The sequence below is a fragment of the Misgurnus anguillicaudatus genome, chromosome 25, assembly GCF_027580225.2.
Source record: "Misgurnus anguillicaudatus chromosome 25, ASM2758022v2, whole genome shotgun sequence".
Taxonomy (NCBI): domain Eukaryota; kingdom Metazoa; phylum Chordata; class Actinopteri; order Cypriniformes; family Cobitidae; genus Misgurnus; species Misgurnus anguillicaudatus.
In genome coordinates this window covers 21,090,566-21,118,509 of record NC_073361.2, presented here as the reverse complement: position 1 = coordinate 21,118,509, position 27,944 = coordinate 21,090,566, and the positions used below count along the sequence as shown (strand labels likewise).

Here is a 27,944-nt window from a genome sequence, read left to right as displayed (position 1 = left end):
TTCTAAATATTTCCATGTGAAAGAACCAAAATCCAGTCATGGACATGTTGCGGTAATGAAAATTTTCCTCTTAAATGTGTAGAAAAAACAAAATTGGTGTGCAAAATATGCAAAACATGTGCAAATTAGTACATAAAGAGATGTTTGTAACTGTTTGCTTCTTATTTTGATACTCTTAATTTGCATTTACTTTTTTTTTCAATATGTTTCATGACACCTCATAAGTCTAATTTCGCGAGAATCACCCATAAATGATTTAGATTGTATTACAGTACTATAGAGGCTAGATAAAATAAGGAAGGTTAAACCATACAAGTATATCATATCCATATATGTTTTATCAAGCGCGGTTGCCGTTTTTTATTGGTGGGCATCTGTTTTGATTGTTTAATAGTTTTACTTGAGATGGGCACAACTGCTTTAGTATTGTTGAGATGTGAAACCCAAGTGCATCTGACATGTTTTCTTGTAAATGAGCATTGAAACCCATCTCTAGTTTTGTCTTGTATTAACCTGTCTCAACATTATATACTTACTGTATGTAGTCAATACGGCTGTTGATCTTATCGCTCTTTTCCTGTTTTTGTCCTGATCTCTCCTTATCTGTCATTCTTTCATTGGCTTTTTCACCATGTCCCATGCCATGTTTCCTCTACCTAGACCTAGTCAACCAGTTTTGTGAGCAAGTCCTGAACTTTTTGTTTTGTCCCTACTCTCCTCCCATAGCCCCATCCTCCCCTGGTGTCGACTCCGTACCCTTGCAGCGAACAGGGAGTCAAAATGCCACAGGGACGTTTCCCCGAGGCGGCTACGCTTCCGGCCAGAGCGCCAGTTACGCTGACACGTACCGCACCTTGCCGTACTGCTCGTCCGTGGAGTCTCCCTACAGCAAGTCAGGTCCTGCCCTGCCACCAGAGGGCAACCTGGCGCGATCTCCCTCTATAGACAGCATTCAAAAGGATCCCAGGTGAGCATGCATGCTTTTTATACCTTTTTAAAGTTAGTAAAGCACTTGTTTCAGAAAGCAAAATACACAGATCGATCCTTTCTCAGCTGGATGAAGCATTTTTGCCATAGGGGTTGTGTGTGTTGAGTCTGTTTATCTATATTGCTTTAAAACAGGGTTTGCTGACAAAACTTAAGTGCGATGTGTGGTTTGCATTTTAATCGTGTTTGATGTGGTTCACCACATGCAATCAAGATGGGCAGAGAGAAATCCATTACTTTAAACTTAATGAAATGTAGTTATTGGTCTATCACCTGTAATTGCAGAGCACAACTAAAGTCCTGATCAATTCCTCAGCCGACTGTACTGATTATAGACCCTGTTCATCAAAAAAAGACGTGCATGGTAATAGAAAATATGACAGAGAACATATACTTATCTAACATCTAAAACATATTCATTTGGCAGTTTTTGTAGCTACTGTGGCAATGTTTACAACAATGGAATATCATTCAAAGGTAATAAGAGGTTTATTTATACAGTGTCTTTTTTGAGCTTAAGGCTACTTTGCATTGATAAATGTAGTGTAGTGCAATAGAAATTAATAATAAACAAAGAAATGCATGAAAGAATAGCATCGGATAGAAGAACAAAAACGCAGAAGTCTTTTAAGAGCAGAAATTTAAAGGACCTACGGTTATTGAAATAGAGACATTTAGGAAAATGATGCGCGTATTGTGCACTAAGGAGTTCTGATTGTTTCACGGTGCTGTTCTAATGGATTTGATAGGGTATGGCCAAGTGGTTGCTAGGGTGGCTGTGTGGTTGCTAAGGCATGGTTTGGTTGTTGCTTTTAGGGTGTTGGGGTGTAACTTGGATAGTTGCTTACTGGCCAAATTCAATGGACCCCAGGCCTAAGTCTCTGATATTTTTATCTGTTGATATGGTTAGGTCAGACTTCATAATTTTCCTGGTGAAAGTGTTCTGATCTCTTAAAGGAAAACACCACACTTTTTCAATATTTTACTATGTTTTTACCTTAAATTAGAGGAATTAATACATCTCTTTCTTTATTCAATGCGTGCACTTAATTTTTGTACAGCGCATCGTGAATGTGTTAGCATTTAGCCTAGCCCCATTCATTCCTTAGGATCCAAACAGGGATGATTTTAGAAGCCACCAAACACTTCCATGCTTTCCCTATTTAAAGACTGTTGCATGAGTAGGTATGGTGGCACAAAATAAAACTTGGCGATTTTTTAAGCGGATAAAAACCGAGAACTATATTGTATTGCAGAAGAGCACTTAGTTTGCAGAACTTTGACGATAGGTGCAGTAATATTGATGGAAGTTTGAGCGAGAGGGAGAGGATTCAGGAGGACGCCGAGGTCAGAGTGCTGCAAATAAGTGCTCTTCCGCCATACAATATATTTCACATTTTTATACGCTTAAAAAATCGCCATGTTTTATTTTTTGCCACCATACTTACTCGTGTAACTACTCATGCAACAGTCTTTATGGGGAAAACATGGAAGTGTTTGGTGGCTTCTAAATTCATCCCAGTTTGGATCCTAAGGAATGAATGGGGCTAGGCTAAATGCTAACACATTCACGAAACGCTGTACAAAGATTAAGTGCACGCATTGAAAAAAGATGTATGTATTAATTCCTCTAAGTTGAGGTAAGAACATAGTAAAATATTGAAAAACGGTGGTGTTTTCCTATAAATTGACAAAACAAGGCATTGTATCCATAGCACCTGCTGTATAGTGTGGGATGAGTTTGTTCAATCCCTAACCCTGACCCAGCCTAAGCAAGCACTTCTAATTAGTACAGAACACTTGTAACAACTACAATAACCAAATGTTAGCTTATTAAAATATTTTAATTCAATCTCGCCACACTTTTCCTTATTATTTCATCATATAGATTAAATAATAAAGTGTCAATCACATTTGAATTCACAGATTCTTGCAATACAATTCAATTATAATCAGACACTTTGTGTGTTTTTGAAAGGGGCAGATTGCCATATGATCATATTTATTAAATCGCTAATAGCATTCTTTGTTGTCACTTAATTGGTGTTGATCACATGTTAGTGTTAAGTGGCCACTTATGTCTTCAGCGCTACATTGAGAAAAGTATCTGGCCTTGAAATGCTTGACAATAGATAATAATTCTAGGTACTGATGATACACATTTATGACGTCATTTTCTTAAAACTGTGTACTAGATTTTTAATGAATACTTACTAAGTATTAAAAGATATTTAATATGAAATGTATTGAAGTAAAAACTATGATATTATGCTTTAAGATGTTAAAAACAAACCTAAAAGATAAACAAACCTGATAAAGTACAGATCTTTGAAAAATGTCTGGCATGATGCTGACACCGACATCATTACTATAGCAACCAATACTATACAACGTAAATGGACGTGAGACATTCAGATGGAGCAGACTTCACTTACAAAGTGTTACATTTTGGTAAAAATTGGATTTGAAAACCATTTCACATTCGAGTGCAGTGGGAATGGAGTTTTTGATCTGTATTGTGCCTATTCGTCTCTCATATCAGGTAAAGTGGATACCGTTAAAACTTAACGATTTAATCTGAGCCTGAAATGACCCGTTTTATTGCATGTATGTTTACACTTTTCTGTAGTCTATTTTGGTTTTTGCTCTGCAGAGATGAAAAGATGTGGGAGGACAGGTATGCTAACTGCACAAGTGCTCCAGCTTGTGATAAGTGTAGACATTTTCAGCCCGTGGCAACTGTGAAGCAGTACTGAAAAGTGTTGATTTTTTTTGGCATGAATTTATAAGGGCAAAGTGTGTCCTTGGGTGAAATGCTAAGCTATTCAAAATGACAAAAAGACACCGTGTTTGACCTTTTCATCTGAAGGTAGAACATGGTATCTACAGGTTTCTTAAATATGAATGATAGTTCCTTTAGGTTTTCAAAAGGGGCAGTGTGTAAATTTTAGCGGCATCTAGTGGTGAGGTTGCGAATTGCAACCAACGGCATAGTCCACTGCTCACCCCTTGCTTTTAAAACACATAGAGAAGCTACAGTAGCGCCACAGGACAAACATGTCATCGTCGGAGACAACTTAGTAAAAAAAATTGTCTGTTAAGGGCTTCTGTAGACAAATGGCGGCACAAAATGGCGACTTCCATGTAAGGGGACCCTCTTTGTATGTAGATAGAAAGGTCTCGTTCTAAGGTAATAAACACATAACTGTTCATTATGAAAGGTCTTTATACACCCTGTTAATATAGTTTTGTATATAATTTTGCATTTCTGTCAAGAGATCCTTCTAAAAATTACATACTGCACCTTTAAAATTAGGGAATTGACTACGTTGTGGCACACCATCTAATGGCACAAATTTGCCAAACTTACTTGCCGACCCCTACAATAAAGTATCACTCGGCTAATAAGTAAAGCAATGTGAATATGAAACATATACCGGCTTCTGGTACAAATCACATAACTTACTGTAGTGGAGAACCAAGATGGCAGGAAGTACATGAGTGCGCAACACGTAGTGTAACAGTAAATACAGATTTGACTAAATTGTTTTCAAAGTGTCAAAGCTTTCTCAATTGTTATCCAAACTGTGTGAAATTCGTAATTGCCACTACTAACAGCCTGCTAGACAAACTGCCTCAAAATGTTTTTAAGAAAGGAGTTTGGGATTGCTTTTTGCGTACGTCAGATGCAAATATGTGAAGACAAGCTGCGAGTTCAACAAGGAAAGTGCATTAGCAGGTTATTAATGATCACGGTGCGGCAAAAAATATGGCTGACGCGCTCCATAAACACCAGACCTTTTTGCATCAGGGCACCTGCGGTGAGGGGTTTTGGCTCTGACTGTGAGAAAGTCTTTGGTAGACGTTATCATGCATTACACTTGCTGATGTGAACGATAAATGGAGTTATGAGCCATCTGCAGTTCACAGATGATTGATGAAGAATGGATTGGATAAGGATAAATGAGTGAGATCGAGTAGAGCTTATTGATTTGCTGCTGTATACTTGCACTGCTGGTGAGAAGAAGGGATTGCCTTGAGAAAATAAAGGGGTCTGCCCTTCGCCTTCCCCTCGTATTGATCAAAGATTAGGTCCAAACCCTCTTCTCAACACAGTCATTTTTGTTCAGGCCTTGCTGTTCTTTTTTTTTTTAAACAACTACGCTGCCCTTGTCAATTCGGGGACGAATATATGCTTCTTGAGTGAGTAGCATTGACATACTGTATATATGCACGCTGCGAAAAAATCTTGTGCACTCAGAACTGGGAAAGATGCTCTCAAGTGGTCGACTAAGGATAGTTACAGTAATAGATTAAGAGAAAACAGCAGTGCTCTTGAAAGGGTGGCTGGTATTATTGTGTGGATGGTCTGTGTAGGTCAGTGTTCATATATGAATTGCTGTTAAAAGGTTTTTCATGCATTAAGCTGCTTATATACAGTATTAGTGGTGGCTGGTTTCAATTTTTTGTAAAATCTGTGGTGTTTTAATTGGTACATTCACCTTTATTTAGACATTTCAAAAGCAGTCAGATGAACATTATTGTGATGTGCATTTGTACACAACGTATTTAACCCAGAGCATGGTAAACATGTTTTAATATCAGTGTTCTTTAAAGCTTTATTGTAAGGGTGCTATATGAGCAGTCTCATTTAAAGGTAAAGTTCACCCAAAAATAAAATTTTGTCATCATTTACTCACTCTGAATACATTTCTTTGTTCTGATAAACACAAAGGAAGATATTTTGAGGAATGTTTGAAACCAAACCCCATTGACTTCCAATGTATTCTTTTTTCCTATGGAAGTCAATGCGGTCTTTGATCGGTTTGGTTACAAACATTCCTCAAAATATCTTACTTTGTGTTCATCAGAACAAAGAAATTTATATTTAGGGTTGTAACCACATGACAGTAAATATTCATTTTGGGGTGTACTATCCCTTTAAAGGATTAGTCCATTTTCTTAAAAAAAAAAAATCCAGATAATTTACTCACCACCATGTCATCCAAAATGTTGATGTCTGTCTTTGTTCAGTCAATAAGAAATTATGTTTTTTGAGGAAAACATTCCAGGAATTTTCTCATTTTTATGGACTTTAATAGACACCAACACGTAACAGTTTTAATTGCAGTTTCAACTGAGTTTTAAAGGACTCTAAACGATCCCAAACGAGGCATAAGGGTCTTATCTAGCGAAACGATTGTCATGTTTTACAAGAAAAATAAAAAATATGCACTTTTAAACTACAACTTCTCGTCTATCTCTGGTCCTGTGACACGCCGGTGCGACCTCGCGTAATTGCGAAATGCCATGGAAAGGTCACGTGTTACATATATAAAACGCACATTTGCGGACCATTTAAAAAAATAAATTGACACAAAGACATTAATTAGTATCATTCGGCATACGAAAACGTCGGAACGGATTTCTTTCTCCACACTTGTAAACACTGGGCGTGTAGTTTCGCATACGTCATCCGTGACCTTTTGACCTGATGACGTATTGCGTGGGGTCGCGCTGGTGCGTCACATAATAATAATAATAATAATTCCTTACATTTATATAGCGCTTTTCTCAGTCGTCAAAGCGCTTTACATATGAACGGGGGAATCTCCTCAACCACCACCAATGTGCAGCATCCACCTGGATGATGCGACGGCAGCCATATTGTGCTAGAACGCCCACCACACACCAGCTTGACCGGAGATAGACGAGAAGCTGTGCATATTTTTTTTTTGTCAAAAATGACAATAGTTCCCCTTCGAGGGAACTCGAGCTGCGTCGCCGAAGCTACGCTATGGGAACGCCCTCTGCGTGATTGCGTCTGAAGCACGTATGTCAAATCAGTCCAATGGTCAAGTGACACGTCATAGGCGGGTGACGTGGGAACCAGGAAGCTATAAAAAGAGCACCCAGCAAGCCAACTTCAGCTCTTTGTGCCTCAGCAAGCGAGTGTGTGTCATGTCTAAGTCCAAACAAAGTTTTAAGGAGTGTGCTTCCCCGTGTCCTCGTTTCATTACGAGCGAGGACTCGCATCATCTCTGTGTTATGTGCCTCGGGGCACAACACGCACGATCGTCTCTTGAGAGGGGTGGTTGTGCACATTGTGATAGGATGCCGCTCCGTACGTTGCGCTCGCGGCTCGCACTCTTCGAGGAGGGTGGTGAGCCGCGTGTTCCCCACGGTTCTGGCCCCGCTGCTGCCGAGGCAGAGCGGAAGCTGCGATCGTGGGGATCACAACTAGATCTCGCGGACGAGCTTGAGACGGGTCTTCCCCTTTCTCAGCCTTCACCCGCGGGATCTAGTGCCCCGTCTCTGGATTCGGAAGCCCGCGCTGCGGTTTCTTCCTCCCAGGGCGGGAGCCCAGATTTGCATTTATCGTCGTCCGAGGAAGTCGATATTATGTCTGTAGACGTGGTGGACGCTGAGGAGCCCTCTCATTCGTCCCCCGCGTTCGATGATTTATTGGAGGTTGTCACTAATGCCGTGGCTCGCTTAAAATTAGACTGGCCGGCGGAGACACAGAGCGCGCGTCCTCAGAGCATGTTAGACGAGCGCTTTTTAAAACAGAAACCTCAACCTTCGCGGCGCAACATGCCTTTCTTTCCTGATCTCCACAGCGAGCTGTCGAGATCATGGAAAGCTCCGTATTCAGCCCGTGTTCATACCCCTCACGCCACCATGTATTCCAACATTGTGGGGATGGGTGAACACGGATATTTAACGATGCCCCGGGTGGAGCAGACGCTTGCGAGCTATCTCTCCCCCGCTGCGGCGTCATCATTGAAATCACCTTCGCTTCCCACGAAACCGGTTAGGTTGACTTCATCGTTAGTGGGTAAAGCTTATAAGTCTGCAGGGCAGGCTGGGGCTTCACTGCATACCTTAGCTGTCTTACAGGCGTACCAAGCAGAACTGCTTAAAGATTTAGATGCCGAGGCGGGGGGTACGTCTGATATATTTAAAGAGCTTCGTCGAGTCACTGATGTGTCACTCAGGGCGATTAAAGAGACTGCGAAAGCCGTGGGTAGATCTATGGGAGCTCTCGTAGCCACGGAACGCCATTTATGACTTAATCTGTCCGAGCTTAAAACCTCAGATAGGGCATTTCTCTTAGACGCGCCTGTTGCGCCCTCCGGTCTTTTCGGCGATGCCGTTAATACTGTCGTCGAGAGATTTGCGGAGGCTCGTAAGCAGTCTGCGGCGTTCGAACGCTATCTCCCCCGCCGTGCTCTTGATTCTAGGGCTGCTGGGCGGGAGCAGCCATCGACATCATATAGAGCATCGCAAAAGCATAGTGTTGCCACTCGTGGTCCCCCTCAAAAGAACTGGGGTTCGGGCGGTCGTACTCAGACATCATCCAAGCAGAAAACAGACCTGAGGGCTGTTATTATGGCGAGGAAGGCGTCGGCTAAAAAGAAGTCCTGAGGGACGTAGTGTCATATTTCCGAGGGCAGCCCCCAATCGGGGAGAGCCGGCAGTCACCTCACAACACGGTGCCCGTCTCTTCTCGATGCCCTCGGGATGCCAGTGTGTTAACCCCGCCGCAGTGTGTGTTTCGGGGCACAGCGGCTTCATATTCTTGTGTGCCTCGTGCGCGGGGCACGCAACACCTCTCTCCGAGGAAGGAGGCATTAATATCACCCAGGTTGAACCCTGCCAGTCTGGTTCAGGGCACCGGGAAAAGTTTAAGCAGTACACAAAAAGCCAGTCTCGAGAGGCTGGTCCCCCTTATAGAAAATTTGGCAGCGTGGAAACTCCTGCCAAACGTGTCTCAGTGGGTTCTGCAAATAATAGAAAAGGGCTACAAAATTCAGTTTTGCAACCAGCCACCCCAATTCAACGGCGTGTTATCTACCATAGTGGGTGCTGGGCAGACTCTAACAATGGAACAAGAAGTAGAAACTCTCTTGTGCAAGGAAGCCATAGAATGTGTTCCTCCTCACAACAGGGAGTCAGGGTTTTACAGCCGCTATTTCATAGTTCCAAAGAAAGACGGGGGGTTGCGTCCGATTTTAGATCTACGTCATCTGAACCGGTCTGTTGCAAAACTAAAGTTCAAGATGTTAACTATAAAGCAGATCGTCACACAAATCAGATCCGAGGACTGGTTTGTGACGATAGATCTAAAAGACGCGTATTTTCACATATCTATCCTCCCGCAACACAGGAGATTCCTGAGGTTCGCCTTCGGGGGCGTGGCTTACCAATATCGGGTTCTCCCTTTCGGTCTATCTCTGTCACCCCGTACATTTACAAAGTGCATGGATGCAGCGCTGGCTCCATTACGACTCCGGGGCATCCGTGTCTTAAACTACATAGACGATTGGCTAATTTTAGCCCAATCAGAGAGTATGGCAGCGCAGCATCGAGATGCTGTGCTGACCCACATGAGAGAACTGGGGTTAAGGCTAAATGCAAAGAAAAGCATGCTCTCTCCAGTACAGAGGACAGCTTTTCTTGGCGTTGTATGGGATTCAACGACAATGCAGGCACATTTGTCCCCTGCTCGTGTGGAATCCATTCTTTTGGCTGTAGGCAGAGTGAAGTTAGGCCAGTCACACACTGTAAAACAATTTCAGAGGTTGTTGGGGCTCATGGCAGCAGCGTCCAATGTGATACCCCTTGGGCTGCTTCACATGAGACCGCTACAGTGGTGGCTCAAAACCAAAGGGTTTTCCCCGAGGGGCAACCCGTTCCGTCTGATCAAGGTCACGCGCAGATGTCTTCGTGCCTTAGATCTTTGGAAGAGACCATGGTTTCTCTCCCAAGGTCTGATGTTGGGGGCTCAGTACCGTCGAGTTACACTGACAACGGATGCTTCCCTCACAGGCTGGGGAGCAACTATGGGGAGCCATCTGGCTCATGGATTATGGGGGGCCAGACAGCTCAGCTGGCATATAAATTGCCTAGAGATGATGGCAGTGTTTTATGCCCTGAGATGTTTCATCCCTCACCTGCGGGGCCATCACGTGTTAGTCCGGACAGACAACACGTCGGTAATTGCGTATATCAACCACCAGGGGGGTTTGCGTTCACGCCCTTTGTACAAATTGGCGCGGCATATCTTTCTGTGGACACAGGGGAAGTTGCTGTCCCTCAGAGCAGTATACATTCCCGGGTGTCTGAATCGGGGAGCAGACGTCCTGTCGAGACAGGGGCTGAGGCCCGGGGAGTGGAGGCTCCACCCTCAGGTGGTGGAGTCCATCTGGACGAGATTTTACCAGGCGGAAGTGGATCTGTTTGCGTCCAGAGAGACGACACACTGTCCGCTATGGTTTTCTCTCACACATCCAGCACCGCTGGGACTGGATGCCATGGTTCAGCCATGGCCGAGGCTACGGCTGTACGCTTTTCCCCCGATCGCTCTGCTCCCGGGAGTTCTGGAGAGGGTTCGTTGCAACAACGTCCGCTTGTTGTTGGTAGCCCCATTCTGGCCGAACCGAATATGGTTCTCGGACCTGGTGTCCCTCCTCGACGGCTCACCTTGGGAAATACCCGTCAGGAGGGATCTCCTCTCTCTGGCGGGTGGCTCGATTCTTCACCCCCGCCCAGAGTTATGGAAACTGTGGGTCTGGCCTCTGAGGGGGCCAGACTCATAGAATCTGGTCTCTCAGCTGAGGCTGCTGAGACCATTCTTCACTCCAGAGCTCCCTCCACGAGGAAGCTTTATGCCTTTAAATGGAGAGTTTTTACTTCCTGGTGCAGCAAACACCTGTATGACCCTGTGAACTGCCCAATTGGTACAGTCTTGGAGTTTCTGCAGGAAAAGTTCACCGCAGGGTTATCTCCTTCTACACTGAAGGTGTATGTGGCGGCCATCTCGGCTTACCATGTTCCTTTGGTTGGGCAATCCCTTGGGAGAGACCCGCTGGTGGTTCGCTTCCTTCGTGGCACTCGGAGGCTGAGGCCTGTAGTCCGACCCAGGGTCCCAGCTTGGGACCTGGCCGTTGTGCTGGAAGGTCTGTCCATGGCTCCGTTTGAGCCCATTGAGACCGTTCCAGTCAAGTTTGTGGCACTTAAGACAGTACTTCTGTTGGCAGTCACTTCTCTGAGGAGAGTGGGTGACCTTCAGGCCCTGTCGGTTTCCCCTACGTGCCTTGAATTCGCACCGGGGATGGTTAAGGCTTTCTTGTACCCAAGGCCCAGCTATGTGCCTAAGGTACCGACTAATGTGCCACGACCTGTCGTACTTCAGGCCCTCTGTCCTCCCCCATTTAGGGATAGGAATCAGGAAAAGCTTAACTTGGTGTGTCCAGTGCGAGCACTGGATGCCTATGTTCACAGATCTTCTTTGTGGAGGAGGTCTGAGCAACTGTTTGTGTGCTTTGGCTCGCCCAAGAAAGGCCTGCCGGCGACCAAGCAGACACTCAGTAAGTGGATAATTGAGACTATCTCTCTGGCTTATGAGACCACTGGACGGCCTTCACCTATCGCCGTCAGGGCTCATTCTACCCGGGGTATGGCAGCCTCTAAGGCCTTGTGGCTAGGGGCTTCAATGCAGGATGTCTGTGATGCGGCAGGCTGGTCCTCTCCGCTCACATTCGTTCGGTTTTACGAGTTAGATGTTGGTGCTACGCCTGGAGCCCAGGTGCTCATGTCTTAAGCTGTGCGCGTTTTTACACACAGACAGGCATTTGGTAGTATGGTGTTTTGGTACATCGTTCCCATAGCGTAGCTTCGGCGACGCAGCTCGAGTTCCCTCGAAGGGGAACGTCTCGGGTTACGAATGTAACCATTGTTCCCCGAGAAGGGAACGAGACGCTGCGTCTCCCTGCCATACTCCCTGCATCCCTGTCTCGTCTTGCTTCGGCACAATTTAGCTGAAGTTGGCTTGCTGGGTGCTCTTTTTATAGCTTCCTGGTTCCCACGTCACCCGCCTATGAAGTGTCACTTGACCATTGGACTGATTTGACATACGTGCTTCAGACGCAATCACGCAGAGGGCGTTCCCATAGCGTAGCTTCGGCGACGCAGCGTCTCGTTCCCTTCTCGGGGAACAATGGTTACATTCGTAACCCGAGACGTTTTGCTAGATAAGACCCTTATGCCTCGTTTGAGATCGTTTAGAGTCCTTTGAAACTGCAATTTTAAACTGCATTAAAACTGTTACATGTTGCGGTTCATTGAAGTCCATCAAAACGAGAAAAATCCTGGAATGCTTTCCTCAAAAAACACAACCTCTTCTCGACCGAACAAAGAAAGACATCAACACTCTGGATGACATGGTGGCAAGCAAACTATCTGGATTTTTTTCAGAAAATGGACTAATCCTTTAAGAGATAGAAAGGCAGGTTCTGTTCCAAAACCTGATGCTCTGAACATCTATATGCAGCATTTTTAGGCATCATACTACATGTGTTAAGTTACTATTACTTATAAAAATGAGTTGAAAAACTCATTCATCATAATTCGTAATATTATAAGTACACACCTAGTCCAAATTATACTGTAAATGCCTCCAATATGTTAGTAGGCCTCCGCCTTAGTCATGCTATTATCCTAGCCTTGACTTGATATATCACTTGTCTGCGCCTACCCATTATGAAGACTTACAGACGCACCCATCTATGACCTTGAGTACGTCATTATGCTCTCATCTGTGTTCAGATCAGTCACTTAAGAAACCTGTATCCTGGCAAAGGTGTTTGTAGGAAACCGATATGTCTTGTATTATAAGGAATGATGGTTTTACTGATAAAACACAGCTTGTGGTTGCAAAGCAGGAGTGTATTTGACATTGACACTGTGTATAGGTGTGTTGTTTCTGTGTTAACACACAGTGAGGGCTATTATGCACACATGACTCCAGCAATGCTCGGCAGCAAGTGCTTTGTGATGGAAATCGTAAGCCTTGGGAGGTGTTTGCAATAGCCAAGGCACAGCGGTTGTTGGTGAATTATTGCTATCTTTTTTTCCAAGCAGTGAAGTTTTTTTGTGTTGTCTGTCTGTCTTATATAAAACAGCCCTATTGTCTATACCTGGTGTTTATGATAATTACCGTCTCGTCAAATGTACATTTATAGCTGTTGTGTTTGTTGTCATTTTAAGCTGGTTGTTGATGTAAACGTATGTTTTGTCTGGCTTTCACTCTCCTTATTATTTCAAATGACTGTGGTTTTTCTCGGATGTTGGGCATCATCCAGCGACCTGGTTCATTTCAGGGATCTGAGAGCCGCTTGCAATCAGTCAGGCTTATTTGATTTCTGGTTTGAGTTGTCCAAGGGGCAATATAACATGCACTGTTAATGCAAGGTGCGCTCGGGTTGCTGTTTTTTTCCTTACATTCACAGTTATTTCAGATATTTTTTATAACAAAGTTATTGTACAAAGTCATTTGACACAGAGAACAGAACTGAACAAGAAGTATGTTTAAAACATTGGTCAAGTACACACAGACTCTAAGGTCTCAGAGAAGAAAGGTTTGAGATCTTAACCAGAATACAAAGAGAACTGGGCTCTGCTTTCTGGATACTCAGTTCACTTTTTAGTCCATTCAGAAGTTGATTCTTTTAAAAGAGGACACAAGTGGAAAACAAAATGAATCTAGTAAACTGTTAGATACGTTTAGTAAAAGCACTTATTATTGTAGTCTTAGAATTGTAGTCTGGTTGAGCATCTAGAATTGATATATTATTGTTATTTAAACACTGTCAAAAAATGATCCCAAGCAGTCACTGGAGAAGTACTATTATGTACTAATATGTATGTATAAAAAACTAATATGTATGTGTTCGGTACCAATACTGTATATACCTCTGATGTACTAATGTGTACCTTTAAAGTACCAATATGTCCCAAAAAAGTAACTAATTGCGTTACTTAGTTAATTTTATGGAAAGTAATGCTTACGTTACTTTTTAGTTACTTTTGCATTACTTTTTCTTGTAATGCGTTACTTTACTCGTTACTTCAGAAAAGTAATATTATTATGTAATACACGTTACATGTAATGTGTTACCCCCAACACTGCTAATATGTACCTTTGAGGTACTAATATGCACTCTTTGGTAGGGATGTAACGATTCAACCGTGTGTCCCATTAAAAATGCCTGTCTAAAATTGATTCTGAATCGCAAGGCTGCGATTCTTTGTTTCATGCACAGCTTGTGCGTGTACTACGGCATTTGTTCAGTAGGAAGTCCTTATCAATCTAAAATCATAACGAGTCGGAGTCGTTTATAACGTGCATTTAAAAAGCAACACTCGTTAAACAAAATCATTTAAAATATTCTTTATTATCATGAAAATACCTGAAACAATTTGAAGAACACCGATATAAATATTCCTGTAGACATTTCCTGGAATTGCATTCGTAAAGCTACTTCTTCTGTGGCACAAAGGGAGTTTCTGCACGGGTGCGCCCCCTGGCGTTCGGATGTGCCTGGATTTCACCGTATTTCATTCAAATTCATTCATTGAGAAAACGCGCATTTGCACGGTTAACCGTTACACCCCTACTCTTTGGTATCAATATGTACCTCAGCGGTACTATTATGTACCTTAGAAGTACTAATATGTATCTTTGGAGTACTAATATGTATCTTTGAAGTACTAATATGCAGTGATGGGAGTAACACGTTACAAAATAACGCGCTACTGTAATTCCACTACTTTTATCAGTAACAAGTATGTAACGAAGTATTTTTTTAAATCAAGTAACGCAATTACAATTACTGAAATTTAAATGAGTTCGTTACTCGCGTTACTCTATTTTGTAAAAAACACTTACAGACAAGACATTTCTGATCTAACGTCGCAGGACCGTGGTGGGCGGCGCAATTAATCATTAAACTTCATCATGGCTGACAGTGCATATAGAATGAACATGAAAAATCTAAACGGGACAACATACCTTTGTTTAAAAATTGTGCGAAAGTCATAATCCATCCGGTCTCATGTTTGTAAATTATCTTTGCCAAGCAATCCCAGTATGACATTAACTTACATTTGTAGTCCACAAAAGCAATAAATCTGAGAAATGTTAATATATATCTTAGATGTTCACATCGGCCTTCATGGAAGAGAACGATCCGCGATTGTTGTTTCCAGAAAAATATTCACACTGCGCTGTACAACTGTTAAAACGTGTTTACTCCATAGTATGTGTGAGTGCGCATTTAGTTTCAGTTTCACTCCGTATCCGACAAAACAATCCACTCGCTCTGTGTCCGTCGAACAAAACAATCCACGTACTCCGTTTTCTGATTAAATATCTTCCATTAATCCTGAGTATCTAATATGTACCTTTGAGGTACTAATATGTTCCTTTGAGGTACTAATATGTACCTTTGAGGTACTAATATGTATCTTTGAAGTACTAATATGGACTCTTTGAGGTACGCATGTGCCCTCTTTGGTATCAATATGCACTTCAGATGTATTATTATGTACCTTTGAGGTACTACTATGTACCTTTTGAAGTACTAAGATGTATCTTTGGAGTACTAATATGTACCTTTAAAGTACTAATATGTACCTTTGAGGTACGCATGTGCCCTCTTTGGTATTAATATGTACGTTGGAGGTATTATTATGTACCTTTGAAGTACTAGTATGTATCTTTGAGGTACGCATGTGCCCTCTTTGGTATCAATATGCACTTCATAGGTATTATTATGTACCTTTGAAGTAGTAATATGTATCTTTGAGGTACGCATGTGCCCTCTTTGCTATCAATTTGCACTTCGGAGGTATTCTTATGTACCTTTGAAGTACTAATATGTATCTTTGGAGTACTAATATGTACCTTTGAGGTACTTATATGCACTCTTTAGTATCAATATGTACTTATGAGGGACTAATAAGTATCTTTGGGTACAAATATGCTATTTTTGGTATCAGTATGTACTTCTATGTACATATGTATACTGACCGCTAGGGACAATTTTTTGACAATTTTTCTGACAGTGAAGTTACATCATTACCACTATTATATACAAGGAACTAAAATGTTGTTACTATTGATTTTCTAGAAGCAGACTGATGGTATGTGGTAGCGAATTTTAACACTAAGATCAATGAATGCAGCAAACTACACATGTGCTGAAGGTTAATGCTTCTTCTGTCGGCTTCTTTAGGTTAATTTCACTGACGGTCCTCAAACGGCCCATTTCAGATTATGGAAACACAATGGCTAAGCAAAATCATAAATCCGCATTGCTAAGCATCAATATTGAGTTCTCTGACGCAGCTTGTTTCTATGTGGTGGCGTCAGAGGTTACTCAGATGAGTCTTAACGTGATGGGATGGAAAGGTCAGGGAGGTTAAGCTTCAACCACGTAGAATTTTTACAATGACATTGTCTTGACAACAACGCGGACTAAATCAAGCATGTAAATTCAATTACTTGACTCAGCGATGCTCGGGAATAACCTTAGAGCACAGTTAACAGCATTACAAATAAAAATGAGGTGTTCTGCATGTTACATGCTCCGTTTGTTTTCGTTTGTTCAACTTTCAGCATATTTCTAATTACAGGATCAAGCCGTAACCAACAAATATGGTGATGTTGATTGCGTCTCGAGCCTGGAAATTGCAGGAGCGGATTAATTTTGATTGCAAGGCGCAGACTATAAGGATGACAAACAAGTGCTGGTGTTTACCAGCATCTAATGCGATTAATCTGTTTGAAAGACAGTGCTTGTTTTCTGCATCTACAGTTTCAGTCTATCTCTCTCTCTCTGTGTTGCCACAATCCACTGTGCATTAATCCATAATGTACTTATTAACATGTTACATGGTAGCTTTTATGCTCGCTCGGCTGTTATTTAATTAACTCTTACTTAACGCTTATAATCTATACAACAATTATTATACAACATCCACTTTATTTTTAATAAATGGCTGTTAAGTCCAACATGGTTGACCCCAAGACCCCTTGTATACTCAACCATTATTCTCTATTAAACAAGCGTTCAGTATGCAATCATGGTTTATCACAGAAGGAACTTTAATTGTCCTAATCCTCAGTGACAAGGTCTTCTGTTTGACGTCTACTCCACAAAAGGCTTTATTTATCTTACACTGCTTTCTGAAATTAGTCATATCCCCCCCACCCCACCCCAAAGATGGGGCATAAAGCAAAGCTCTACGTGAGGATTCATTTGTAAACCTGGGTGGAGCTATTTGCAAAGTAATACCGGAGCCTAGATCATCTCTGAATGCTTAGCAGTCTCTTTCAGGGAAGTGCTAATATCTTCAAAGGTCTTTCTCTATCAGTTCTCTGACCCGCTTTGAAATGAAAAGCAAATGTTTATTGCACACACATACACGCGAACACAGCCATGCGTGAATCTCTTCATTCTTCTTTTTGATTTGTTCTGCTCATATTTCCTTGACAGGAATGCTAGAGCTGTTAGCGGTTTGTGTTTGACGGTCTTAGGTTGTTAGGGGTTTTTTTTCAGTAAGTTTCACATTCCTGTGCCGGCTTGCTAGGTGTTTGCTCAGATTTTAGGTGTATTTTTTCACTGTAGATAAAAAAAATCCCACGCAGAGTGTACAGCGGACGCTGATGTTTTTGTCACCTTTAACTGGGTTAAAGTCGCTGCATAGTCTTGTTCTCTTCCGCGCTCCATGTTGTCTCTTCATGTTCAACACTACACTGACTGACGGCGCGGCGCTCATAACGTCATTGTCACTCGACTCGCGTCACGACACGAGACAGTCTCGCGAAACAAAATCAAGGTTAAATAACGCAGTAACGCAGCCTGCTTATGGGGATGTAACAGTAATCTTATTACTGTTTTTGCAATTGTAATCCCTTACTTTACTCGTTACTTGAAAAAAGTAATCGGATTACAGTAACAAGTTACTTCTAACGCGTTACTGGCCATCATTGTTCGTGATAAAAATCACAACATATAAAAAGGAAATGTTGGCATTATTTTGTCACTTCAGTATCCTAGCTGGAGCCATTTACTTCCAGTCTTTGTGCTAAGCTAGGCTAGCAGTGGGTGTGTCAGACAGAGTTACGGCACGCACAGAGGTGAAAAAGGTATCCCTGCTGAAAAAAAACAATAAAACCATTACAGAAAATTCTAATGGTTTCCATTAAAATACCAATAGGAACCATTAGCTTTTACCATTAAAACCACTACACTGTAGTGTGTTTTGGGCCATATTCCATTAGAACCAATACATATTTTCCATTAGAACCAATACATAGAACCAATACATACCATTAGAGATAAACAACAACCAATACACTGTAGTGTGTTTTGGGCCATATTCCATTAGAACCAATAAAATTCCCAAATTAAAACCATTAAAACCATTAGATTTTTCTGTAATGGTTTTATTGTTTTTTTCAGCAGGGATGTATTGATTTATCTTACTCTGGAGGATACGATGAATAAGCTAAAGTCCCAAAAAGTCGGCATGTTCCTTTAACACAACCCATTCTCACTCCCCAAGACGTCAAAATCTGAAGCATGTTCAAATGCCTTCAGCGTCAGTATGAAGACGCGAAGGGTGCCCCTATGCGTCACTATATCGACGAAATGGGAACTCCGTTGCTTTCATGCTAATCCCTTAGCGTCGGATATAGACGAAAGGGAATCCCAGAATGTGATGCCGTCACGTTATGCGACGATCGGCAGGATCATGCCACTTCTGGACGGTAACTACTCAATTTTTGTTCCAAATTTTTTACCATTGTCGCTTGGGGTTGGGGTTAGAACGACTTTCTGTTACATAAAATTACATCCAAACCCAACTCTAACCCTAACCCCAAGCGACAATGGTTTAAAAATCAGAAGACAAAAAGTATAAACCAATACAGACATCCTAACCCAAACCGGAACCCTAACCCCAAGCAACAGTGGCTTAAAAATCAGAAGACAAAAAGTATAAACAAACTGACATCCAAACCCCAACTCTAACCCCAAGCGACAATGGTTTAAAAATTGGAAAAAAATTGAGTAGTTGCCGTCCAGAGGCGGCGTGATCCTGCCGGTCGTCGCGTGGTGTGACGGCATCGCCTTCGGGGATTCCCTTTCGTCTGTGTCCGGCGCTGAGGGATTGGCATGAAAGCAACGGAGTTCCCATTTCGTTGATATAGTGACGCATAGGGGCACCCTTCGCATCTTCATGCTGATGCTGAAGGCGTTTGAACATGCTTCAGATTTTGACGCCTTGGGGAGTGAGAATGTGTTGTTTAACATCAAAAGAATCTTTCTGTTTCATTGTTTAAAGAATCTTTGACTAAATCTTTCTTTAGGGAACCAAAAAGTTTTCTTTTATGTCGTTGCATTGAAGCACCTTCATTTTTAAGAGGTCGCTGTTTTGGTTTTACGGCGTGTTAGCGTCATGCGACGGCTAATTTTGACATCGCTGAGTCTATCGCTTAAGCCCACACTGCTAAAGTCCTGTGGTTTCCATTACTTCACCCGCAGAACTCCAGTCTCAGCCAGCTATTTTAATAAGCCTCGTGGAAGTAACACAAGGGCATTTACATCAGTATGATTCTCAACGCCGCTAGTGAGGCTAACAGAGCTGTTTCTGTCCGACTGTGGTAAAACGCTCTGCAGGGTGAGAAATTTTGCAGTGGCAATCAAGTTACGCACGCTGTGAAACATATTCTCACTGTTTTCTTGCACGCACAGACAAAAAACACACACATGTGAATGCTAATATGATGTGACTTCAGCAAGCTGCGTGCTACATTGCTAAAGCTAATCCATAATGCATTTATCCCTGTGGGTTATTGACTTAGTATGTGAGTCAGGCCATGAAAGCTGTCCTGACTTCACATTGGGGTGTTATTATCAAACACCACGTCCTGCCGACCGCTTTTAATTCACTTTGAAAACAGCGTTTGAGGAGAAAATTACTTGAGGCGAAGCACAAAAACAGACCAGAGAGAAGTCAGAAACTGCAAAAATAATTGACCTCATGAGTATTAAAAAAATGAGTAAATGAATGTGGCTAAAAAGTGGAATTAACTTGAAGCAAAAAATGCATCTAATAATAAGACTTGTTTGCCAAGAGTATATCTTGGATTTATAATGTTTTCATCTTATTGGCAAGTAAGGATGCAAACCTTACTAAAACTTGTTCGATTTATGCCTAAAATAAGAAAAAATTATTTCCCGATGGGGAAGAAAAATAAACTTTAAGATATACGCCTAAAAAGTGGAGGGTTTAATTTCGTTGCAACCGCTTTCACCCAAAGGAATTGCAAAAATAACTTCTTAATACGGATTTTGTAAACACTCCCTTAGTCAGATTGTTCAAACAGATTGTCCTGTTTAATGTTCAGAAAAACTAGACAAAGTACTAATAAAAAAAGTGATATTTTGTAGTGCTGCTATGGCTTAGGATCTTAAACATGCACATTGCATACAGTAATCCGACGGATGTAAGCATCCACCCTAAAGCGCACACCTGTTTTAATAATTACGAGGGCGGCCTTCCGATTGTTTACATCGTAATATTGTGTGATGCGTTCATTGTAAACACAGTATAGCTCCCCTGGTTATCGCTCTTAGGTGAATTGTGTACCCATTAATATTTGTCACACTGCAATGAAGAGAATTTGCGGTGGCATGCATGCATATCAAATATAACCTTTAGCAAGCTTAAGGGAACGAAATACAGTTGTTTTTTCCTGATGATTGTGCAAATTAAATTTTAAACAAGCGTGTGTTTCTGCAGTGCTCCATGCAAAGGACTTTTAAGGTTTAATTCTTTTATTTAGGTTGTGTTTGCTTGTTTCTTTTGATGTCAGTTGGACATTTGCGTGATTCGTTTGAGCATGAGTGTATCTGAGGTGTACGAAATCTGTTAGGTCAGGACTCGTGTTGAGAGAAGCTGTCTGCAGCAGAGAGCTTTGAGATAAGAGACAGACAGTGTGGCACTGACAGGCATCCATATGGTCCTCTGGCAGCTCGTCTCATCAGGGACACCACTGTTATTGGGCAAATCCCACGGCACGGGGCAATGAGAGGGGAACGCATCTGTCTCTCTGTAAACAGTGCACGGAAAATTACAGAACCATCACATTCACACAAACTCGCTGCTATAAACACACATACACATAGTGGTCCTAATTGTATGGTCCTTATTGGCAGTCAGGTGTACCTTATTAAGGTTAAGTGAACATACATACTGAAAAAATGTATACCTTGAATGCACTGCACTGTAAGTCGCTTTTTGAAATGTATGTAAATGAAGGTCCTGACGTGAGTCACGTGAAATGGCCTTTAAAAGTCTGGTTCTCCCTTAATGTTTGATTAGGGGGCCGCTTATCATTGCTTTCTCTTCGTTTTCTACACTTCCAAATTTCAGAGGCTACATGCAAGTCATCCCTCACAAAAAGCATGTGTCTGCTATGCAAAATACATCAAATAACGGTTACGGGTGACTCGTTTGGACTGAGCCCGTTATTTAACTTTCATCTTGTCGTCTATAAGCTGTCACTTTATTTAGGACAAGCTCGACTTGCTATTACTCAGTCTCTGTTACTAAGAATTTTTTTGGTATGCTTTGTAGGTTTTTTTATACTAGGTCCTCGCTAAAATGAAACTGTGACCCTGTCTGTGAAATCCTGGCTAAATTAAATCCAACAGGGTTCCCACGGGTGCTTGAAATCCTTGAAAGTTTGTGAATCTGGGGGGGGGGGGATCCTAGGCCCTGGGACATTTTTGAAAATATACATACATAGATACAGGTCATTGAAGGGCTTGAATCTATTTTATGCAAGAAGTTTTCTGGGAAAAAATCCATATTATTCCTTGTGTAGTGTAGGATAATATCATAAAAATTCTAGACTTTTTAAGAACACATGCTAAACTGTTCGCTTTAAATGCTTATATTGTATGCGAATGTTGATTCATACCAAAATACTTTTTTGCATAGTTGTGTTTGACAAATGAAAACATCTCGGGTTACGTATGTAACAGTTGTTCCCTGAGAAGCGAACGAGACGCTGTGTCTCCCTTACCATACTTCCTGCGTCCCTGTAACGCCGTCTTTGGCAATATTTCAGATAGCGATATATTTCCTGGCTCCGGCGTCACCCTGTCTTTGTCGTTAAGCCTCACCGTTGGTTGAATTTGATATACACATTCAGACGCACTTACCCCTGGAGGCGTCACCAAAGTGTCACCGCAGTGACGCAGCGCAAGTTCCCTCAAAAGTGAACTGTAACATTGTGGGCTCTATCTTACACCCTGCGCAATGCAGCGCAATGCGCGACGCAAGTGTCTTTCGCTAGTTTCCACCCTAATTTTCACGTTTAGCGCCGCGTTGTTTAAATAGCAAATGCATTTGCGCCCCCTTTGCGCCCATGGGCGTTCTGGTCGGAAAAACGAGGTGTGTTCAGGCGCATTGTTGGCGCGTTGATATTTTGAGGCAACTAAAATAGACTACGCTATTGACCAACAAAAACCTGGTCTAAAGTCTTAAGTCAATGGCGCAATATGTTTTATGTTATTTAAAGAGCGCATTAGTAATATGCGCCTATAAACGGGAGGACAGCGCGGGTTTGCTTATCCAAAGTGCTGAAACGTGAGGAGAGCCGTTTGTAATTTCTTTATCTCCTGTTTGTTAGAAATAAAGTATTTTTAGAGTACAAACCTTATCTTACATACTTGTAAATTATGTTTTGATGATATTGGATAGCCATACATTTAAAGCAATTACAAGCCTGCTTTTTACTTCCATGACTAAAAGAAAACGGGTTTTAAAGGTTTTAATAAAAAAATAACAATTTCAATATAAGGGAAAAACAACACAATTATTTAACATTATTCTTAAACTGGGGATCTTCTACCTCCGCTTAGTTTTTCAGTTTACAAAGTCCGTCATCTAAATAGGGATTAGACATAGTGCCAGCGCAACTTGCTTTTAAAGGGAATGAGAGCTGTGACTCTCATTGGTTTACTGCACTTTACGCCCAAAATACTCCCATTACAATAGGACCTACCCTTTTCGACCATGCGCTCGGCGCAAAAACGATTTTTCCCGTCGTTAAATTAGCAAAAGTGGATTCGGACACGCCCATTTAGACGTTGCGCTGTGCGCTTTAGACAATGCGCTTAGATCGTTAAAATAGGGCCCTGTATCTTAAAAGGTAACACGATGTAACCTTGCTCTCACTTGAAATGTGTCCCCACATTTAGTCCTTGAATTTGAGGGTATTGGACCGGGAAAGTCCTTGAAAGGTCCTTGAATTTGAAGTTAACTAAGGTGTGGAAACCCTGAACCAGGATTAACCCCTAAGGGTAACCCCCAAAGTTAAAACATTGCTTTACCCAAAGCTAAAACAGGTTTAAAAAATACATTAATTCAGGGTAAGTGTAGTATTCAATCCCTTTAATCCGATTTTAAGGAAACATCGCAGTCCATTGTACAGTATATTGGTTGTTCATACAGTCGGTTCTTTTAGTGAAGAAATGGAAATTTCATGAAAATGACTCAGTAGCAACATCCGTATTCACTTTCCTGATCAGCGTCCTGTTTTTGCCACCTCTCAGAGGCTAATTTGTGTTTTTATCCCAGCGGTTAGTTCATTTTTTTGCTTTCATGTTGTTAACGTAAAAGAGCACCGCCGTTCCTTTGTACTGGTGTGGCACGATGAAATATTACAATTAGCGGGATAAGAAAGTGAGGACAAGGGGTTTTAGCTAGAAAGCCAAATCACAAGCGTTTACGTGACCAGACATTATCAACACATAATTTCTTTTAAGCTGTGTGACATGTGCAGTTGCAGACCAAAGAGTAAAGGATATTTGCATGCCTCCTCCGCGATAAAACGTATGCATTCGGATAAAAATACATTTGCGGTGGATATGTGAGTTGACGTGTGGTTAATTACACCTGTGGTTAATTAAATGGTCATTAACATGACCCGGATACTTGATTATATGTATACACTTTTAGAACACATTAGTGTTGATTCTGGGACAACACACTATATATAAATACTTGTAAACTTGTACTTGGAAACTGATTTGTACCACCAACACCACCTATAAATTTATAGATTTGATTCCCACTAAATCCATTAAGATAAAATGTAAAAGTCGCTTTGGATAAGTGCCAAATGTGTTTGTCTTTCTGATGAGCACTCACCCATAGTGTCCACCTCTGTGTGTGTATATGTTCTCCATTTGATGTCTCTAGTACAAGTATTGTTACTTTGATCACCCACCTTGTATTTCCTGTCCCTTTCCCTCAGTCCCTCCTAATTGACATATGTCCTTGGATGCAGTCCGACCTTAAAGCCTTGGAGGGAAGCATTTCAAGGACCACTGTCACCCTTCATCTCATGAGTCAGAGAGAGTCATACACAACTTTGAGCATTCTGGAGAATTCTAACAAACCCATCCACCATAAGAAAACTATTTTTAGAGATTCAGGATATGTTGTTCTTCTGTCACTTTATCTGTGATATGTTCATATGCATCAGTATAGTGGAGTTGATCTGACACTCCAGATACCTAGAGATCATCCCAGGCTTTCAGAAACATTCATTTAATATTTCATGCCCAGTGCAACATGACCTGTAGATTTTGGCTGTAGACAACCCTCTCTTTGAAGCTGTCCTGTCGGGACAAAGGCTTTTACACGTCGCATTGTCATGGTGTTGCCCTATAGCACAATATAAAAATTGTGTATAAATATAGTACCATTGAGGTACATTTTAAAATGGGGTGCGTGTTGTTTCTCTTTGCCGTGATGTCACAATAGTAATAATTGGGTAATATCTTCTCGACGGGCATTCGTTCCACTCATCTTCGCTCTGCCTAATTACCGTATTTCAATTTTGATAGTGCTAAGTGTAATTCCGTCAATGTGTTTGTTACCTGTTGCAGTCGAGTGAGTGCAGACGCAAGGGTCTTTAGAGACATCAGCAGTCATCCAGGCAGCCGTTTATTAAAGTCATATCACCTAGGTAGCAGCACTTTGTATGCAACATGGCATGTCACCGGGCCTAATTAAATTACTGACAAAGAGTTTGACTCTATAATTGTGTTGCCATCTTCTCGATTAGAACAAGACGACTGTTGGGGGCTTGTAGGGTAATTCAAGATCATAGCCAAATGATTTTGTCACCACATATCTATAATGATGCCAATCCTATTGTGGCTATTTATAGGATGAAGGGGGATGTTTTTAGTTTTGTTGTTTATCTGTTTGAAATATGCAGATTGCGATATCAAATTACAGTGGCTAAAGGTTGTATATAATAATCTACTAATATGATCTGCCAGACTTAAAGGGACATTCCACTTTTTTTAAATATGCTCATTTTCTACCTCCTCTAGAGTTAAACACTTGATTCTTACCGTTTTGGAATCCTTTCAGCTGGTTACTTTCAATGGCAGGGGACTATTTTCGGGTAGTGCGTAATATCACTACGCCTGCTGCAGCCATGTTACATCAGCAAAGTCCTTGATTATTACGTCAGAATGAGAGTAGCCTATAGTCCTAGCCATATCTGCCTAGAAAATCACAATTTTTAATTTTCTGTCGGTCTTAGTACACAATGTAACTACAGAAGAGTCAAGTTTTAAATAGGAAAAATATCCAAACTTTTTGGTTATTTTTTAGCGTGATGCTAAGGGTCTAATCACATTCAATGGATTGTGCTAAGCTATGCTAAAAGTGCTATCGCCATATCCGGAGATCAGCTGAATGGATTTCAAAACCGTAAAAATTAAATGTTTATTTATAGGGGAGCTGGAAAATAAGCATATTTTCTAAAAAGTGGAGTGTCGCTTTAATATTGGGTGTCTTATGTAAATTAGGGCCCAATGATTTTCGTAATGCAGAAAACAAGGACGGAATCACGGAATACAAGCTTAAAAATGGAATTTACTGTACAACGCGGAATGTCACAGAAATTGGCATTTTTTCTTCTGTGTAATGTTGGTCTTAAAGAAAGGCATATACGTTTGTTTCTCGTCACGCATCGCAAACGATGACAAACATTGTTCATACAGTGAGGACTGTGCAGTGTTTTTTGTATTTATTGCTAATGTTAAATCATAGATTCTAATAACTAATGTATTTACATTTAATAAAGATGCTTGAAAAGTAAAACAAGATGAGTATAGTCTTATGCTGCGTTTACACCAACCGCGTTTGAGGCGTCAAAATCACAACTACCGCGCCTAGTTTGCCGCTTGAACAGTTTGAATGCATTTGCGCGTATAGAGCGAAGTAGACGCACTGAAAAAGCAAGATGACCTATGTTGATTGTGCATTTATTGAGAGTTACCGGTTTGTATTTGGTAACCTTACTAAAGGGGGAAAATAAACGGTGCAGGTCGATAAACGGCGCGGATCGCTAAACGGCGTGGGTCGATAAACTTAAATTTTTTTGTGCTAACGGACAATATCAAGCGTTCCTTCAGGTTGAATAAGTGACTCCGGGCGGGGTCGCCGCCACAGCAGCAAGCAGGCTCCTGATTGGTTAACGTGTCGCGAAATTCCGCCAAAGTTCAAATTTTTCAACTCAGACGTCAGCCGCAAATTCGCGTCAAACGCAAAGTGCACAAAAAGCACCATTCGCGCGTACCGCACGTACTGCGGCAGGCGCGTCTTCCGTGCCGCGCCAAACGCCTCATTCGCGCAGCGAGACCTCCAGACGCGTGTCAAGGCGTCTTCACATTGACTTAACATTGAAATCACTCGGGCTTCATGCCTCTATCGTGGCTGGTGTAAGCGCAGCATTATGATTAAAAGAAAAAACTAAACATTAGGTTGCTTGTAAGAAGCATTGTTGTAGTGAAAGCTAAAATACATTGGCCTATATGTAATTTTAAATAAACTTTTTAAAATAAATTGTATTCTTTTAATGGAATTTAAGAAAAAATTTAATGGAATTTGGGAAAAAATTCAACAGATTTCATAGGGCCCTAGTAAATAATATGCACATCAATGAACTTTGCACCATCACATCCTCTTACATGAGCTATATGATATCTCGCAAAGTGTTTTGTCTGTCTGTTGAGAGCTGTAAATATGTCAAAGCCTTGCATTACACATAGGAAAGATGATAGGTTTGTTTTGCCAGTACAGTTAACCAGCATGACCCTCTTACTTCAGAGTCTGGTGTTTCTCTGAGGACCTCTGCCATGTTAATTGCCTGATTTAAAATTGAATTCAACCCCACGCTCTTGAGAAGAAATGTGATCATTGCCCAGGAGAATTTTTCCCATTTTAGACGGTTTGATGGCAACCGGGTCACCATTTCTTTGGCTTTTTCAAGCATCAATAAATCATAAATTACGTAAATTCCATTGTTTGGCCAATAAAACCTTTTGGGAATTTTGGCGACAGGCTTAATTTTGTTACAGCTAACGCTAATATTCCTCTGTTTTATCAAGCCTCTTATTTACCACTTCTGTTGTCTTTTGGGAGTTGTGTTGTTGTAAACCAATCAGGCAGAGGTATTAAATAAAGTGGGATAAATCAGTGGTGAGTCTGACCACAAACCGACTTGAGATTAAATCAGGTTTTTCACTACAGCAGTCTGTATAAGTACTTATTAATGAGGGTAAATATGTATGATAGATATTGCCATTTACTTGTTGTTTTGCATTACATTACATTACATCATTACATCCCTCTCATATAAATGGCCACACATTAAATATGTTTGAGAGTCCACTATTAACATCTGCTAAAAATAACCCACCGTCCAAAGTAGGCTGCAGGCTGAAACATTGGCACTATGGCAACGCCTGTCCACTCACATTAGCCACTTCCTATTGACCCATCACTTTCCAAGCCTGAGATGATTTTTCCTCATCGGCTGACGTGTGGAGAAATCGTGCGGTACGACAGCTGCTACCCGTGGCTGCATTAAAGATTTTTTGAACGATTCGGACTGCCAGGGAGTGAGAGAGGATGCATACACTTCCTGTTTTTCATCTTTTGCAAGTTGATTCGGGACATTAAGGCCGTGGCAACTGTGTTTCTGTGTGATCATGCGTTGCCATGTT

The 27,944-nt window shown here is 41.5% G+C and overlaps 1 protein-coding gene across 4 annotated transcripts in view; it reads left to right on the top strand.

The window, feature by feature from the left end:
* The window catches only part of ctnnd2a (catenin (cadherin-associated protein), delta 2a), a 341,772-nt gene that overhangs the window by 203,226 nt on the left and 110,602 nt on the right, over positions 1-27,944 (top strand). For all 4 annotated transcript variants that reach the window (XM_073864207.1, XM_055181469.2, XM_073864205.1 and 1 more), the window contains one exon: positions 727-967. In XM_073864207.1, the coding sequence (XP_073720308.1) occupies positions 727-967 (241 nt within the window). The remainder of the gene's footprint in view (positions 1-726; positions 968-27,944) is intronic.